Source organism: Coturnix japonica, chromosome 4 (genome assembly GCF_001577835.2).
Source record: "Coturnix japonica isolate 7356 chromosome 4, Coturnix japonica 2.1, whole genome shotgun sequence".
In the NCBI taxonomy this organism is placed as follows: Eukaryota; Metazoa; Chordata; class Aves; order Galliformes; family Phasianidae; genus Coturnix; species Coturnix japonica.
In genome coordinates, this window is record NC_029519.1 from 44,155,986 (window position 1) to 44,171,578 (window position 15,593).

At 45.1% G+C, this 15,593-nt stretch overlaps 1 protein-coding gene across 2 annotated transcripts; it reads left to right on the plus strand.

Annotated features, from left to right (window-relative positions):
- The first annotated feature begins 665 nt into the window (after positions 1–665).
- ERI1 (exoribonuclease 1) lies at positions 666–8,819 on the plus strand. Of its 2 annotated transcripts, none has more exons than XM_015861707.2 (7): positions 666–801; positions 1,350–1,525; positions 2,048–2,258; positions 2,871–2,954; positions 3,783–3,892; positions 5,621–5,735; positions 7,450–8,819. In XM_015861707.2, exons 1-7 carry the CDS (start codon positions 757–759, stop codon positions 7,690–7,692), a joined length of 984 nt encoding a protein of 327 aa, XP_015717193.2. In that variant the 5' UTR covers positions 666–756; the 3' UTR covers positions 7,693–8,819. The 2 variants fall into 2 exon arrangements, with proteins under 2 accessions (XP_015717193.2, XP_015717194.1); XM_015861708.2 differs by lacking the exon at positions 666–801 and adding an exon at positions 930–1,004.
- Positions 8,820–15,593: the final 6,774 nt, after the last annotated feature.

The following is a 15,593-nucleotide window of genomic DNA, read 5'->3' on the forward strand; positions in this document are numbered from 1 at the left end:
GTCCTGCCTCTGGGGCGGTCTGGGATTAATTGCAGCCTTGCTTTTTGTTGAAGGTGAAATGGAGCTACTCGTGAGAGTGCTGGAATGGGCTTTTACAGGGAGGAAGGAGCACCCAGGAACTATTGCTGTGCTCTCCTGCAGGCTTCTGGCTGCAAACTGTTTAGGAGCAATTGGCTTCTTGGGTGCATGTGTCCAGGCCTGCCTGAGGTGGGGCCTGGCTGCAGCTCCCAAGAAATGATGTTGATATTTGCAGAGCAACCTCCTGGGTGGGATTTTCTACCTGGGTGGCTTTCCTTACAGCTGGAGAAGTGGATTGTCCTCCCTGTTTCACATTCTTTTGTAGGATTCAGCCAGAAGTGTGGGGACAAGATGCCGCCCTGTGACCCCGGGATTCCCCTTGAAAGGTGGCAGCGAACCGGGGTTTGAAGAGCTCTGTTGTGCCTGTCCTTGGTTCCAATAGGGTGGACCTATGCACAGAGTCTGGCCAACATCTGCCCCCACCAGCCTGATGCTGGTGCTTAAGTTTCCCTGGGAGTTACCAAGTGTGCTTTGAGATGAGGCTAATGGCAAAGTGATGTAGGGGCTGCTATCCGTACCCGGACCGGTGCAGCCCGGCGCATGGCACTACTCCACGCCCATCCCTGCCGTCCCCGCAGGCGCAGGCGCACACGGCCCGCCCCGGCCATCACCAACGGCCCGACGGGAGGAGGCGCTGAGCCCGGCCCGGCCTCGCCGCCCTCCCCGCCTCTATCGGCCATGGAGGAGCAGAAGGAGAACCGCCCGCAGGCCGCCCGCCCGCCGGTGAGTGCCGGCCATGCGCCGAGCCGCCCCGGGCCTGCCCCGTCCTGGGCCTGCCCCGTCCTGGGCCGCCGGAGCCATTACCCGCTGCGGAGCGAACCCAGCGCCGGGCCGGGTGGGCGGGGGAGGCCCTGGGCCTTGCGGGCCTCATGATGCGCGTCCGGCTGCGCGGGGAATGCAGTTAGTACGGACAGGGCTGAATGAAGATGACGAGAGGGCTCCCACGCTTCCATCGAGGTTTTGGTAGCTCGTACCCGAGAAACGAGTTTTGCTCTTAAACTCGGGCTGCCTGTCTGGTTTCGTCCCTTAGATTTGACGTAACTTCGGGCACACACTCCAGTCCCTTTCGTCTTCTGCTCCTTGTTTTTCATTGGAAGCGTGCAGGCCGGTGCTGCTTTAATGCTGAGTTTACTTGCCGTCCCTAAGGGAGCTCACACAGTCTGACCACGAGTACAATGGTGTGAGGTTTTAATGCATTTGGGCACCAAAACTGTGCATAAATATTAGCGATCTAGCGAACGTTTTGACCTTCAAGCTTTTCTTCCTTGCAGGGTAAGCTGCAGTGCAGGGTCAGCGATCAAGAAAGCAATGGGAAAAACACAGCTTCCAATCCCAATGACTTCAGCGATCCCGTGTACAAAGAAATTGCTATGACCAACGGCTACATCAACAGAATGACCAGAGATGAGCTTAGAAATAAACTCGCGGAGTTCAAGCTTGACACCAGGTTAGGCTGAGCTGTGGACCTTTGGGTTTGTTTTTGAGCATGGTAGAGCCAGAAGGGATGGTTGTTTTAAGGCTTAAACGTGCAAAATCAGGCTTAATAGTCCAGTTCCATTTTTTCTTTGTAAGCCAATGGGCTGCTTTTGTGACAATATCACTTGCCTATGAGTAGCTGTTTCATTTAATTTCATTTGCAATATATGGCTTCAGCAGAGACTGCTGAGGTTTGCTGAAGTGGAGGTGGCCCTGCAAAGATACTGGGCATCTGCACTGTGCTTCTGAGCCGCTCTCAGAATACTGATATTATCTAGGCACATCAGTTGTCTGGGATATTGCAGCCTTTGCATTATCACAGAGAACTGAGTGTTAATGGTGTGATATTGAATTCAGTCTTCGTAAGTGCTAATGCTCAAAATGGGGTTATAAATGATAAGCGTTTGAATGCTGAGTATAGCTGTGATTGTACGAGAGTGCTGTAATTGATTAAATGAGAGTGTAACCCTAGTTACTTTCCTTATCTCTTTAGAGGAGTGAAGGATGTGCTGAAGAAGAGACTGAAGAACTATTATAAGAAACAGAAGCTGATGCAGAAGGAACCTATTAATGGAGATGGCTACTATGACTACATCTGTGTTGTTGATTTTGAAGCAACATGTGAAGAAGGAAACCCACCTGAATTTATACACGAAATAATTGAGTTTCCTGTTGTCTTATTAAACACGCGTACGCTGGAAATAGTAAGTGACCTAATAATGAGTCAATGTGTTGTCTTTTGTTATAACTTCTTTGCTTCAGAAAGTCTGGATTATTTCCTAGATAGACATTGAACTTCATTAAAAATGACCGCTTTCTTTATTCCCTGCTCCAAGACTTGTCCTCTGTGCCTCTTACACACAAACAAAGCTAACTTCCTGGTGTGAAAGAAGCTGTCCCTGCTGTTGCAAGGAGGAATGTGTGGTTCTAGAAGGAGGGGATTCAGAGAAGCTCTGCTTCTCAGTGGATTAGGCCATCTCTTCAGTGTACCTTACAGATGGACTGTTACTGTCTAACCTGGTTTTAAAACTATTTCATAGAGGTTTTGCTGTCCTAAGTGCTGTGTTCGTGCACATCTTGCATGTAGGAGAAACTTAGCTGCTATCGAACTGAAATTATGAGACACTGAAGTTGCAGATCCCTCTGACTGATGGTACGGTTAAGTACCTGGAAGTTTTAACTGGGGAATTTCCAGCAATCTGTGATTCTACATGAAATTATAGCCACTAATTATTGTTTTTTGAGCTGTGGGCAAGCAGAAGAAGTTGCCTTGCAGGCTCCATACATGCTGCTTCTGACTGATTCTCTCTCTGCAGGAGGATACGTTCCAGCAGTACGTGAAGCCAGAGATCAATCCCAAGCTTTCTGAATTTTGTGTTGGTCTGACAGGGATCACTCAGGTAATTTGTGCTTGTGTTTCTTTGGGGAAAAGCTGAGGAAAATGAGATGTGCCTATTCCAGTACTCAACTACCCTTTCTGTAAAGAAGTGTTTCCTGACGTCCAACCTAAACTTACCTTGGTGCAACTTGAGGCCATTTCCCCTCATCCTGTCACCTGTGAGAACAGACTTGCCCCGCTCTCACTGTAAGCACCCTTCAGATACTGGAAAAGAGCGATAAGGTCTCCCTTCAGCCTCCTATTCCCCAGACTAAACAGCCCCAGCTCATTCAGCCTCTAATAACAGGGCTGATTTTCCAAGCCCTTCACAAGCTTCGTTGCCCTTCTCTGCACCTGCTCCAGTACTTCCATGTTCTTTTTGTACTGAGGTGCCCCAAACTGAACACAGCACTTGAAGTGAGGCCTCACCAATGCCAAGTACAGGGGCAGGATGACTTCCCTAGTCCTGCTCACCACACCAGAATGGTGTGGTGATACAAGCCAGGATGCCATTGGCCCTCTTGGCCACCTGGGCACACTGCTGGCTCATATTCAGCCGACTGTCCATCAGCACACCAAGGTCCCTTTCCATCAGGCAGCTTTCCAGCCACACCTCCCCAAGCCTGTAGGGTTGCCTGGGGTTGTTGTGACCACAGTGCAGGACCCAACACTTGGCCCTGTTGAAACTCATGCCATTTTCCTTGGCCTGTTGATCCAGTCTATCCAGGTCCCTCTGTAGTACCCTTCTTCCCACTGGCAGATCAACACTCCCTCCCAGTGGTTCTTATCCTTCACACTGTGTTTTCCTGAAAATGAGTGTTCCTCACTTTTCCTTTTCTTGTTCTTGTAGGACATTGTTGATAAAGCTGATACATTCCCTCAAGTTCTGCAGAACGTTGTAGACTGGATGAGACAGCGAGAGCTGGGAACAAAGTATAGCTATTGCATGTTGACGGATGGGTATGTCCTTATGTAACTTCCAGCATGCTCTAAAACTTCAAAATAATGTTCGATCTCTGTAGCAAAAAAGATGGACCACCATACTGTTATTTTGCCTTTATTCCAGTTTTAAATTGGTCGGGAAAGCTGAACAGTTTGAAATGGTGCTTCAAGTCCACTAGGTGGCACCGTTTCCTTTCCAAGTTTCTGCATTCAATTAGATCGTGTTCAGTAGACTTCTTGTCCTTCAGACTTGTAATTCTCTGTTTCCATCTGCCTTTCATCCTGCACTTAGTTCTAACTAGGTCCCATGCTCATCTGAAGGAGGTGATGTGATTGTGTTGCACCCTGTATGCATTAGCACATGTCTGGGTTAGTAAAACACAATGCTGTGCTGAACTAAAGATGGATAAACCCTGGAAGAAGACCAGTTTATAAAAAAAAGAGAATGGGGAAGAGTTTTACTATAGTTCCCTAAGGCCATTCTCAGGTAAAACACAGATAAATGCTCCAGACCATGGCATGAGCAGTTTGAGAAGTATCACAGAATGGCCTGGTTTAAAAAGGACTTTAAGGTCATCCAGCTTCAACCTCCCGTTGTGTGCAGGGTCACCAACCACCAAACCAGGCTCCTGGAGCCACATCCAGCCTGGCCTTGAGTGCCTCCAGGGATGGGGCATCCACAACCTGTTCCAGTGCATAGTATCACAGTAGTATCACAGCAGGTGAATTAATGCATAACAAAACCCTAAATTAATCCAGTTTACCAAGTGGGAAAATTCCTGTTTTTTTCCTCAGAATTCTTTAGAGTTTGGGCAATGTCTATAAATCACACACCTCTTCTGGTGAAGAGCCTTTACTGCTGAAATGTGGTTGTGCCCAGCATGAACAGTGAGGCTGTCTGGAAGCTGTCACATGAGACTTGATTTTTACAGTGGAGTTCTGCGTGCTCCTTAAAACCAAGGAGTGAATTAAAGATTGAATTGCATTAGTATGATGTGGATAATTGACAGCTAATCCTATTTAATTGACTTTTCCCTGTGATTGGGTTTGTATCTTTGAAAGCAATAGAAGATCTTTAAAAAGACAGTACTAAGACAAAGCTGGTATAAAACTAGTTGTACTACTGAGCTTAAAATATGTCTGGAATTCTCCAGGGAAATCCCCGCAGTGATGCTCCTCAAGGAAAATAGGTGCAGTGAGATCGCATAGACAGCTGCAGGAGGGAGAAAAATGGCTTTACTTTAGCTTGAAGCTTACAAACTTGTTGGAGTGGTTCCCTTCAGGAAGGAAGGATGGAAGTGCGTGGAGTCTGGCTCACCTAAAACTAATCTCAGTCTTGTTTCAGTAACATTGGTTAAGGAGAGAGATATGTGCATACTGAGTGATCAGGGACGTTTAAAGTATCATTTACTCTGCAAGGACTGTATACGCCTCTGGTGTATGAGACTTGGGCTGTGTTAGGGTTGATGTGTAGGCTGGGAAGTTGGCAGGCTACTTTTTTGTTTCAACTATACTGGATCTGAAACCATCATAGTAAAAATGTTTCTTCTATGTTTTTTCCCTGTCATTAACAATGTAATACTAAAAAACTCTGCATCCCTAGGCAGCTTTTCCTAATCTGAGCTGTTTTCCTCCTACTAACACCAAAGAGCCATTTTCTTGTGCTTCAGCTGCGCAGTGGTTAAAATTGAGAGCATATGAATTCATCATTATTAATGTTCTTTCTTTTCTCTATAACATGTGAAGGTCTTGGGATATGAGTAAATTTTTGAACATCCAGTGCCGTGTCAGCCGTATCAAACACCCTTCATTTGCCAAAAAGTGGATCAATATTCGCAAATCATACGGCAACTTCTATAAGGTACGGATTGGTTCTTGTTTCTCTTGCAGGAAAATTCAGTTTGTCTCACATGTCTCCTTGTACCTGTGATTGTTACCTGCATCATATGAAATGATTGTCTAAAAATATCATGTTGGTACTCTTAGAACAAATCTTAGCTTAGCTGAAATAATCTGTATTGATTTTGCAGTTATTGCTTCCTGTACTTAAGTAACATGTCACTGCTCTCGGTTATCTCCGCAGTGATGGGAACAGGAAAAGATGAGGACATATCTAGTTGCATCAAATTCTCAAGAGAGAAGTAATACCTGCTTCAGCACTGGGCCTTATCACTGCTTTCTTGCACTGTCAAGTAGCTGTAAAATAAATAATTGCAAATTCTAGTGAATTGCTAGTCAGTGTAGCTAAACCATTGGTTTGAATATGATTTGGACCTGGCCGACAATCTCCTCTTTAAAGGATTGTGGTATCAAATGTAAACTTGAAGGAAAAAAAAAAAAAGAAAAAGACATTTAATAAGATCTTTACTTTGTGCTGGTTAAATATGACATGGTTATTCAGTTCACTCCTCTATTACTACACCATTTCTAGGTGACTTTTTCTACTGGAAACACGTTAGAACACAGAACTGTCCTGTTAGTCCTGTTAGATTTAAACCAGACAAACCCTTCTCTTTCTCTGTTTAGCAGTGGGAATGCTGCTTTGTCAAAGCCAATGAAGATTATAACTTGGAATTAATCAGTTTCTTTTCATTCTTGGCATTTTGTTTTGAATGCAAACTCTTGTAGATCTTACGGTTGTTCAGTGCTTGTGTTTAGCTGTTCTGCAGTTGGATCTGTTGCTAAATAATGCTGATAGACAAAGTCAATTACAAAGGCTCTGTGCAGTACCCCACCATTTGCAGGTGTATCTCCCCTGTCCAGTTTGTGGGTGTTACAACAGCAGCTGTGTGCTGCTGGGTTTTGTTAACTGTGTTGTCTCTGTTCTGCCTAGCTGTTAAATGTAGTAGTAATATTGTGTAAGATCTGGAAACTATTAATGTCCCGTGCTCACATAGTCCTAGGTTGGAAGGGACCTGTAAGGATTATTGAGCCCAGCTCCTGACTCCACACAGCAGCCCTCTCCTGTACTGGTGCCACCACCAAGAGAGCAAACCGAAGTTTTGATCTCTCTTTTTTTTTTTCTTTGACCTTTCTGGAGAACAAATGCACATTTAATAGCTAAGGAGGAGAGGAGTTGGGCATTTCCTGGTGTAGCACTTTGCATGGGTAAGTCAGCTAAGCCTCCTTGTCTATGCAGACATGGGCAGCTGAAGGCTGCCACTGTTTACTGTGGCATTTGGAGACATTCATCAACTTGATGCCAGCAAAAATCAGGATCCTGATACTTCTTAATCCCTTAGCACTGAAAAGAAAAAGAAGAAAGAAAACCCAGTTTCCCCCTGCTGTGCCACCTTGGTAATTCCTTTTTTATAGGGATATTAAGCATAGCTGGACCATGACCAGTGCTGGCACCTCCTCAGCTGATGATGGCGAGAGGCTCTTGAGATGGTCCTGAGTCTAAACAAGCTCGAAAAAATGAATGCCTGCCTCAGCGAGTTGCTTTGAAATTGAAGCATTAATGATCCAACAACGGGCAACATGAAGGCAGCACGTAGTACTTAAAATCTGCGTCTGTTTATCTTGCAGTGCGTTACAGAAACTAATTCTTAAATATGGTTCACTTTTTCCATCAGGTTCCCAGAAACCAGACCAAGCTGATGATCATGCTTGAGAAGCTGGGGATGAGCTATGATGGGAGACCTCACAGTGGACTTGATGACTCTAAAAACATTGCAAGGATCGCTATAAGGATGCTGCAGGATGGCTGTCAGCTGCGGGTGAATGAGAAAATGCATGCAGGACAGCTTATGACAGTGTCCTCCGCTGCTCCCTTAGAGGGAGCCCCAGCTCCACAGATGCCCCGCTACAGAAACTAACAGCTCAGGGTTCAGCTCTAGGAAGCCCTCACTGATACCCACTACAAACTGTACTGTGAACAGCTTATCAAATGGCCACCTCTGCAAACCCGTCTGCAGTGCAGAATCTGAAAGCACCTTAACCAACTGTCTCTGCTGAAATATAAAGGAACATGGAAGGTTTTTGCTCTTTGAACCTCGTTTTACATCTTACTTTTGAATATGTACTGATGGACTTGTTTGCACCTTTCCTAGCAGTAAGATTGGTATATGGAATCCAGGCAAAGTGGTAATTTTTTAAGGACGAGTAATTAAACATATGCATAGGTTGGCTGGGCCTGGGTGCTACTGTTCCTCACCAGCCTGTGGGTGGTATTTATTCATTATACCATGCTATAGTGATATTTAGCGCCCAATTATTCACTGCATACAAACTGGACGTTGTTGGAAGAACTGAAACACAGATTGTCTGGGCTGGCCTCTCCTGGTAAGGCATTCCCATTGGGGCTCCTGCTGACAAATGTATTTCTTTTTTTAACAAGTCTGAGAGAAATAGAAGCATGTTCATCGGTCCTAGAGCAGTAAATTAATACTGCACCTGTTATTTTTATTTCAAATTTAAGGGACCTGCTTTTCTGCATCCCCATCAGATTGAAAGAGCTGTCTCATTCATACAGTTTGCTATTAAGATTTTAAACTTGTATTTAAAAAGAGGAGATGCTTTGGGACTGAACTTTGAGAATCATATCTCCTGTGTTTGCTACGCTCAAGTGAGACAGCCTATTTAAACATTTGTCGGCTAATTTGACTTAAAAGTGAAATAAGATGTTCAAAACAGATTGAAAATTCTATGTTATGAGTTGTTAGGAAATAGAAGCTTGTTTTGTTTTAGATACTTCAGAAACTTGCTTGACTATTTTTGGTACCTTCTCCTACCTCTGTTACCATGAAACTATGCCTCTATCAGAAATTCTAGTCTTGGAAGACGAATGTTGTCATTACCAGTGAAGGCCACATCTAATAACAACGTCTGCTTTCCTATTAGGTCAAACGTGACCAAAGCGTTCACTCACTTTGTCTCTTACTAAGTGGTGTATTTCGATTGCTCTTAATAATAAAAACAAAAAAGTGAGTTTAGTATCCCTGTATTACGAGTCCATTCATTATTTCTACCCATTGACATGCGGGAAACAAGACTGATAATTCAGAAGGAACTTAGTTTGTTAAGAGCATTCACTAGGAGGCCAACCAAACCCCTCTTAGCACCTCTTTCTCTTCTGAATTGGTTCAGCAACACCTGCAATCTTTTATTTTAAACTCTGACAAGAAAAAAAATACTGATCAAGTCTCCATTGCTTCATTTGTAGGAAGAAAGCAGTTTTCTTTCCAGCCACAGCCGCAGTCACCGTGGGGGACAGCTGCTTTAGGATGATGTTTGTTTTATTCTGACAGTAAATATTTGTTCTACTCAGAGCCTGTTATCAATATGTACATTCTTTTCCCCCTTTCAGCAGTACTACAAATGTATTTTCATAAAGGTAGAACTGTGATACGCTTATTCTCACGGTACCACTTCCTTGTCATCCTGTATTTTGTCCAAATTGTTAATTTTCTGTTTGCTTTTCACCATACAGCTGGTTCTTCACGTGATTCCAGCAGACAGAACGCTATGGTAACTTCTTTTGTCTCTGAATTGCCATGGTGAAGGTTTTGATGATAAAACGGAGCCCAGCTCAGCACATTTCCCTTCAGGATACTGACGGTGTCATAGACTTTGTCACTGATCTTATTTACAGGTCTGTAACTGGGCTCACAGCTCAAAGAAAAGGTGATTTTTACAGGTTATGGCATAGGTTTCAAAAGTGAAGAACTGTTGTAGTTTCACATCATTCACACTGCCTGGTAAAGGATGCATTGCCCTGGATGTTTCCATGCTGGTGGTGAAGGACAACACTCTCAGACACAGAGTGTGATTTTTGGGTGGTGCTGTTTGGAGCCAGGGGTTGGACTTGATGGTCCTTGTGGCCCCTTCCAACACGGGATATTCTGTGATCCTATGGCTTGAGTAAATTATAACAGACATAACAGAGAGGTACGGTGGTTTTCAATGCTGATGCTTGTGTTGCAGACAAACACTTGTTCAAGCTTTTAGGTTTTATTTGTCCAGAGGAGAACCATACTGGGTACATCTTTGCTATAGCAAATGCTTCTGTCTGTTGTAGGAGTCCTCCAGTCCTGGCAAAATACATTGATAACTATGTAAAAAACAATCTCTATTTTATGCAGAGGGGGGAAAAATGATCCAGGTGTTATGTTGCTGATAGTAGCATGAGGCCTCGATTTTTCCTTGTTTGTTTTTAAGTTTCTTCATTTCACATTTCAGGAGCTGCTCTTGAACAACAACTCCACAACTCCAGAGCAGCAAACATCCCTAAACACAGCAGCCACAGACATTTCAACACGGGCACGCTTTCAAGTAGATTTCTTAATACACGTTTATATGAATGTGAGCAGGGTGTACAGTATTGTTGGGCTGTGTTAGAGAGAGAAGAAGATTTCTCAGAAAGGTTAAAGAGTAATAACCTCTCTCTGTCCAATCAATGCAGTCTGGGTAAACGTTGCTAGCTGCATGTAGAGGAAGAGTCTGCATGATTTGTAACCTCCCATGAACCTTCCAACCAAGTGTGGCTGCAGGGACATGGCAGAGCCGCTTGTCCACAGCAACTGGTGCTTGTCCTATAGGAAGATGCCAGCTGTGTTTCCACATCTTGTTGCTAATGAACATAGCAGTGAGCAGGGGGCTGCTCCCAGCAGTGCAACCAGATAAAAGCTCCAGCTCAGCTTGAGCTGCTGCTCTTGCTCCCTCAGAGACCTCCTGGTGTTTTGCTGCAGGCTTGTCCTGCCCTTTCCTTAAGCTCTTGTCTGCTGTGTTGCCCTGTGAAAGCATCAGCATGGAGTGCCCTGCTTGTTTTAATTCATGACTGCAATCAGTATGATTTGGAGGTCTCCCTGCTGTGGAATGTCCTTTTATTTTATGATAATTCATTATTTTAGTTGGTAAGTAACTGAACTGTATGCAGGACATTAGGGCATTTTATATATTATTTTCATGTAAGTTTGAGACTCAGTGTGCCTCCCTTTCTTACACTTGGATGTCTGTGATTAATTTAGAATCATAGAACATCCCATGTGGGAGGGTGTTATGAGAATGAGAAACCCAGCAGCCTGGTGCTGTGTCCTGGGGCATCCCTTTGGTGCCCGCAGAGCCTGAGGCCTTGGGGAGTGTTTTCTCCCAGCTGCACGTTGCTTTGTTTCCCGTGTTAATCTGCAGGGCCACGCTGGCAGGTTACTCCTCCAGACCCTTCTTCTGCTCTCCCAGTGCGCAGTTTGGGGGCGGTTTCTTTGGAATTTACAGGCTCGCTCCGTTCCTGTTTGTTTTGCTCACATGGAGAAGCCCTTCCCTGACCCTGCCTGGATGGATTTTCTGACGACCCACGTCTGGAAGCAGCTGTACTGTGAGCTGGACTCTTGTCTGTGCTGTTATGAGCAGCTCTTACAGAACCTTATCTGATTAGCAGTTGTTGCCTTCTCCAGCACAATAATGTGGTTCCCATAGGCTGCAGATGCACAACAGATGCCAGCAGTGGCAAAGACAGTATAAACAAATGGAGAATCCCTTATCTTCCTTCACAGTCATGGTAAAAACTTGCTGCAAATTCATGTGGTTTAATGGTGCTTTCATTCCTGATTGCCATCACGTGCACATCTCAGGTTGATGCCACCACTGGAAATAAAGAAAGGTGGCAAGGATGAAGATGTTTTGACAGTGAAGTGAGGGGAAGAGGAACACTTAAGTAGGTTCAGTGCCCGCTCAAGTGCTCTTCTTTCTGACAGAATACATCAGCATATGGCAAACATGGACTGAGCTGGGAGCAAGATTTGCCAGCTCCTATGGTTGCACAAAATACATCCAAACCATGCTAAGTTTAAATACCTGAGAGTCAGAGATGATGGGTGTAAGTAATCCAGGCAAGAGCATGGGCCTCTGGGGCATGTCCTCTGGACTGACCACGTGGAGGCTTGTCATAGTACTTGTGATTATAGGTACGCGAGTATAAATGTGTGAGAGGTTTGTCTGTATGGTTTTAGGTAATATCACTTTATTTCTATAGTCTTACCTTGTTCTTTGCTGCAGCTGTGCAAGTACAAGGGCAAGCTCAAAGGAGTCAAGGCAGGGCGTCTACAGTGTCTCACTACAGAATAGGCTTGGTGATCCACTTTGCAGGCTGCAACCTCAAATGGCAGGTCTTGGGATGGAAAAGGAGTCTGTGAATCTTTCCAGACACAGTCTACAGAATATCTCAAGGAAGCATGATCAAGTGTGTACTTTGGGGCAGAGTTTAGTGAGCAAATTAAGACAACTAGGAGGTAATTTTTTCAAGGAAACAAAGATGCATCTTCATTAGAAATGGTCCCTGCTTTCTGGGTATACCATAGATTGCTTGTTTTGGCTCCAGTCCTGCCTCCAATTCCACTTTATTTCTTCCTACCTCAAGAACTTGGCACAAACAACACAACTCACCCTATCTTCAGCATTAGACCTGTAGGGCTTGCTGTGGGAAAGATTTAGTTATCTAAACATAGCTGTCTGGTGCCTGGAATCTTAGCTGTCTCCACAGAGCTTGCACATCCCACATGGGACCTGCAGGAGTCCTTCTGTCTTCTGAAGCAACAGCTGGAGGCCAGACTGGAGACCTGAGATATAGCACCAGCCAGTAGCACCAGCGCTCAGAGCTGCGTGTGGGCACTGCAATGATGCCCCTGGAGCAAGCCCGCTGCCCACGCAGCCTAAGTGCCAGAGACAAGTGCCTCCTCCAGCACTTTTTCCATCGGCCTTTGCTGCCTCTTAATATAGCTTAGCTGCAAGGGAGAGGCTGTGCTGTTCACTAGTGCAGCATGCCAGCTTCCAAAAGCTCTTTGCAAGAGAGATGGGGATTTTAAGTAGCCCAGAGGAGGATGGAATAGTGAAGCCTGGGCATTATCTCACCAAAGACTTTGTCCACGGGGCTGTTATTCAGGTTTGTTCACTCACTAGCCTTCCCAACAAGCATGGAAGGAAGACAGCTAGACCTCACTTCAATTGTAGGTTTGTTTCTTTGGTGTTATTTTATTTCTTTTTCTGCCCTTAAATGAAAAAGAATAGTGACAGCTGCTACAGCATTGCTAAGGAGGGGATCACCTGCTATGTGTGGTGTTTGCCTGGGGGTGGTAGAGGAGCTGATCTTTGTGGCCAATCACTTACTTACCAAGGCCTTCAGTGGCAGATTAGGGTGTTTAGCCTTTGACCCTTAGTCTCGAGCAGATTCATAGCTGGCCACTGAACCCGGCCTTGCAGGGTACTACAAAGAGACTTGGAAATGGTTGCAAGACTGTTGAAGACAGAAAGGAATGGAGCACTGTGATTAGAAGGGCAATGGTTAGGGGAACTAATCTCGCATGGTGCTCAGTCTGCTGCCCCAGACAGGCAAAAAACCTCATTGGGAAAAGAGGATATCCTGCCAGTGGAAAACAAGAAAGAGTGGAAAATGGATTGAAGCAAAGACATGCATAAGCATCCACAATAAAAAGGGCAGTGGAATCTACCCACTCAATTCACAGGCAGAGTCTTCCTCCCCGGGCTGCACTGCTCTGTGGGTACCATGCTGCCTTGGGACACAGCACAGCTCCAGAGTGGGGCTTATGGAAGCAAAGGGCAGGCAGGCAGCTTCTGGGCTGTGCTGGGCTTGGCATGAGCAGCTCTGCAAACAGAAAGGCAGTTTGCCCACAGTCTGCTAACAGCCAGCATGGAGGAGGTTTGCCAGAGAGTTTGCTTGCAATGAATAATTCGGTCAGACCTGCTACCCTTAAATTTAGGTAATAAAGCTGCAGTCAAAGGCTTTCTGGGTTTAGCAGTTAGTGCTATTGTGGCTTTGTCTCCGTGTTTGGCCTGGGGCTGGTACTATTTCACAGGAGGCTCTGACCTTGTGTGACAGCATCGCGGCACACCAAGCCTCATTTCCCTGCCACATGGGGAACAAAACTGGGGGAAATTGTAAAGTAGCCGACATTACTCTAGAAAAGACTGCAAATAGAGCTGGGGGGATGCAACCACCTGAGTCACTTTCCCAGATCCCAGCATTACAGCTCACTTTCCCCCCAGCACCATCCTGCTGTTGGTGGTGGTTTTCAATCAGGGTGCAGAGAGCTCAGTTATCAAACACTTCTTGGACCTTGAAGCCTCCTAAGATTTTGGTGTGTCACACATCCCCTCTCTGCCTTTTCTGATGGCTACAAGGCACCCCCTCTTCACAGAGCCATAGGTCTCATTCCAGTTTATCTTTGTGGACCATCAGGAAGAAGATGTCAAAAAACCAAACCAGGTGATCCTGTGGGTCTTTTCCAACCTTGGTGATTCTATACAAACAAACAAACAAAGAAATATGGAATGAGTCAAGCAGAAATTACATGTAAATAGGCCCAGAAAATAGTAAGTTGGCAAAAAACCACACTCCAGCACAGCAGGAATAACCCTTGGACAGGTTGGTTTCTATTAGACACGGTGTACGTGTGATGGACGGATACGTGCCTTTCTCTTGAGCCATGACTGCAGGGGAGAGGCAGGGTGTGGGGAAATAGTGCTGCTCCCATTAGTTACTCAAGGTGCTCCCGAGATCTTTACACCTGCAAAAAAGTCACGTCAGACAGGGAGAGTCTGAACATGCTCGGAGAGAAGAACTACTGAGGGAAGGGTCAAGGCAAGGCATTGAACTTAGCAGATTTGCTTAGTGCCCATAACCAGCCTTCTTTTAAAGGTTCAAAGTGATCCCAGGAGCCATTTCTAAGGTCATTCCAGCAGGCAAGGATGAAAGGGACAAACCAAGTAATGGCCACTGCTGAAAGCCATCCCTGTAAAAAAGCAGGAGGGTATGCATAGCCAGGTGTATTACCTGAGATGCTCAAGCCAGTTTTAACATTCAGCCATTACTGAGGTTCCTAAAAAGAAGTACCAGAATTTTTCCCAAGGTTGGGTTGTTTATGTGTGTGTGTTGTGTGTGTGTGTGTGTGTTTGTGTTTGTTTGTTTGTTTTTTCTCCCCAGCCCCAGGTTCTATTCTAAACTTGTCCATGTTTGGTATAACAGGCTCTTGATCTGTCTGGTGACTACTGAAACAACGAATCCTTGATTTATTCATACATAGAGAATCTTGATTTCTAGCTGAGAGGAAGGTGTCAAAGTCATGTTTACTCAGCATGTTATTCCAATTTGCAGGTATTTGCAGTCCCTGAGATGTACTGGTCCTGCAGAGGCTTTGTGCTGGGTTGTTTACTTTATAAGAAGCAGCTGAGGATAGATTTCCACGTGCTCAAGAGAGCGTTCCCTGATCACTACTGTTTGTATTTTGCAATGACCTTTCTGAAGATGAGACCCTCCATCATGCAAAGGTTGTTTTTAGATGTTCTTTTTCTAGCTGTAAGTGGATCAAAATGTTGGCCAGGTGAGTTTAGACAACATTTTGTGGAGAAGCAAGCACAGCTAGCAGGGCGGGAGGCTGTGGGGGGTGGAAATGTGGATACCTCTATATCTGCACACTGTTATATCCAGCAAAGAGATCCAATGGATACTTAGACCATTACTGGCACTTTCACAACGTCCATTGTTGAAGCCAGCTGCAATAGTTTCTACTTCCCTGCTGGAAACGCACCTAGTTTAAGGGTTGCTCTCAGCAAAGAAATAGCATCCAAGAGGGAAATTTTGAGCTGTTGAGAAAACTCTTTGAGACCCTCTGGTCTTTAAGTTGTTGAGTTGTCTGTTGTTGACCAGAAAGCTTAAACCAGAGAGGATTTCTTTTATTTCTACTGCCACAAAACACAAGGCTTTAGGGAT

What these genes read in the sequence shown, in the direction of transcription:
- ERI1 (XM_015861707.2), top strand. Translation starts at nt 757, where the DNA reads ATGGAGGAGCAGAAGGAGAACCGCCCGCAGGCCGCCCGCCCGCCG. An exon ending in GAGTTCAAGCTTGACACCAG is followed by an intron (nt 1,526 to 2,047) that starts GTTAGGCTGAGC and finishes TTATCTCTTTAG; the next exon opens with AGGAGTGAAGGATGTGCTGA. An exon ending in ACACGCGTACGCTGGAAATA is followed by an intron (nt 2,259 to 2,870) that starts GTAAGTGACCTA and finishes CTCTCTCTGCAG; the next exon opens with GAGGATACGTTCCAGCAGTA.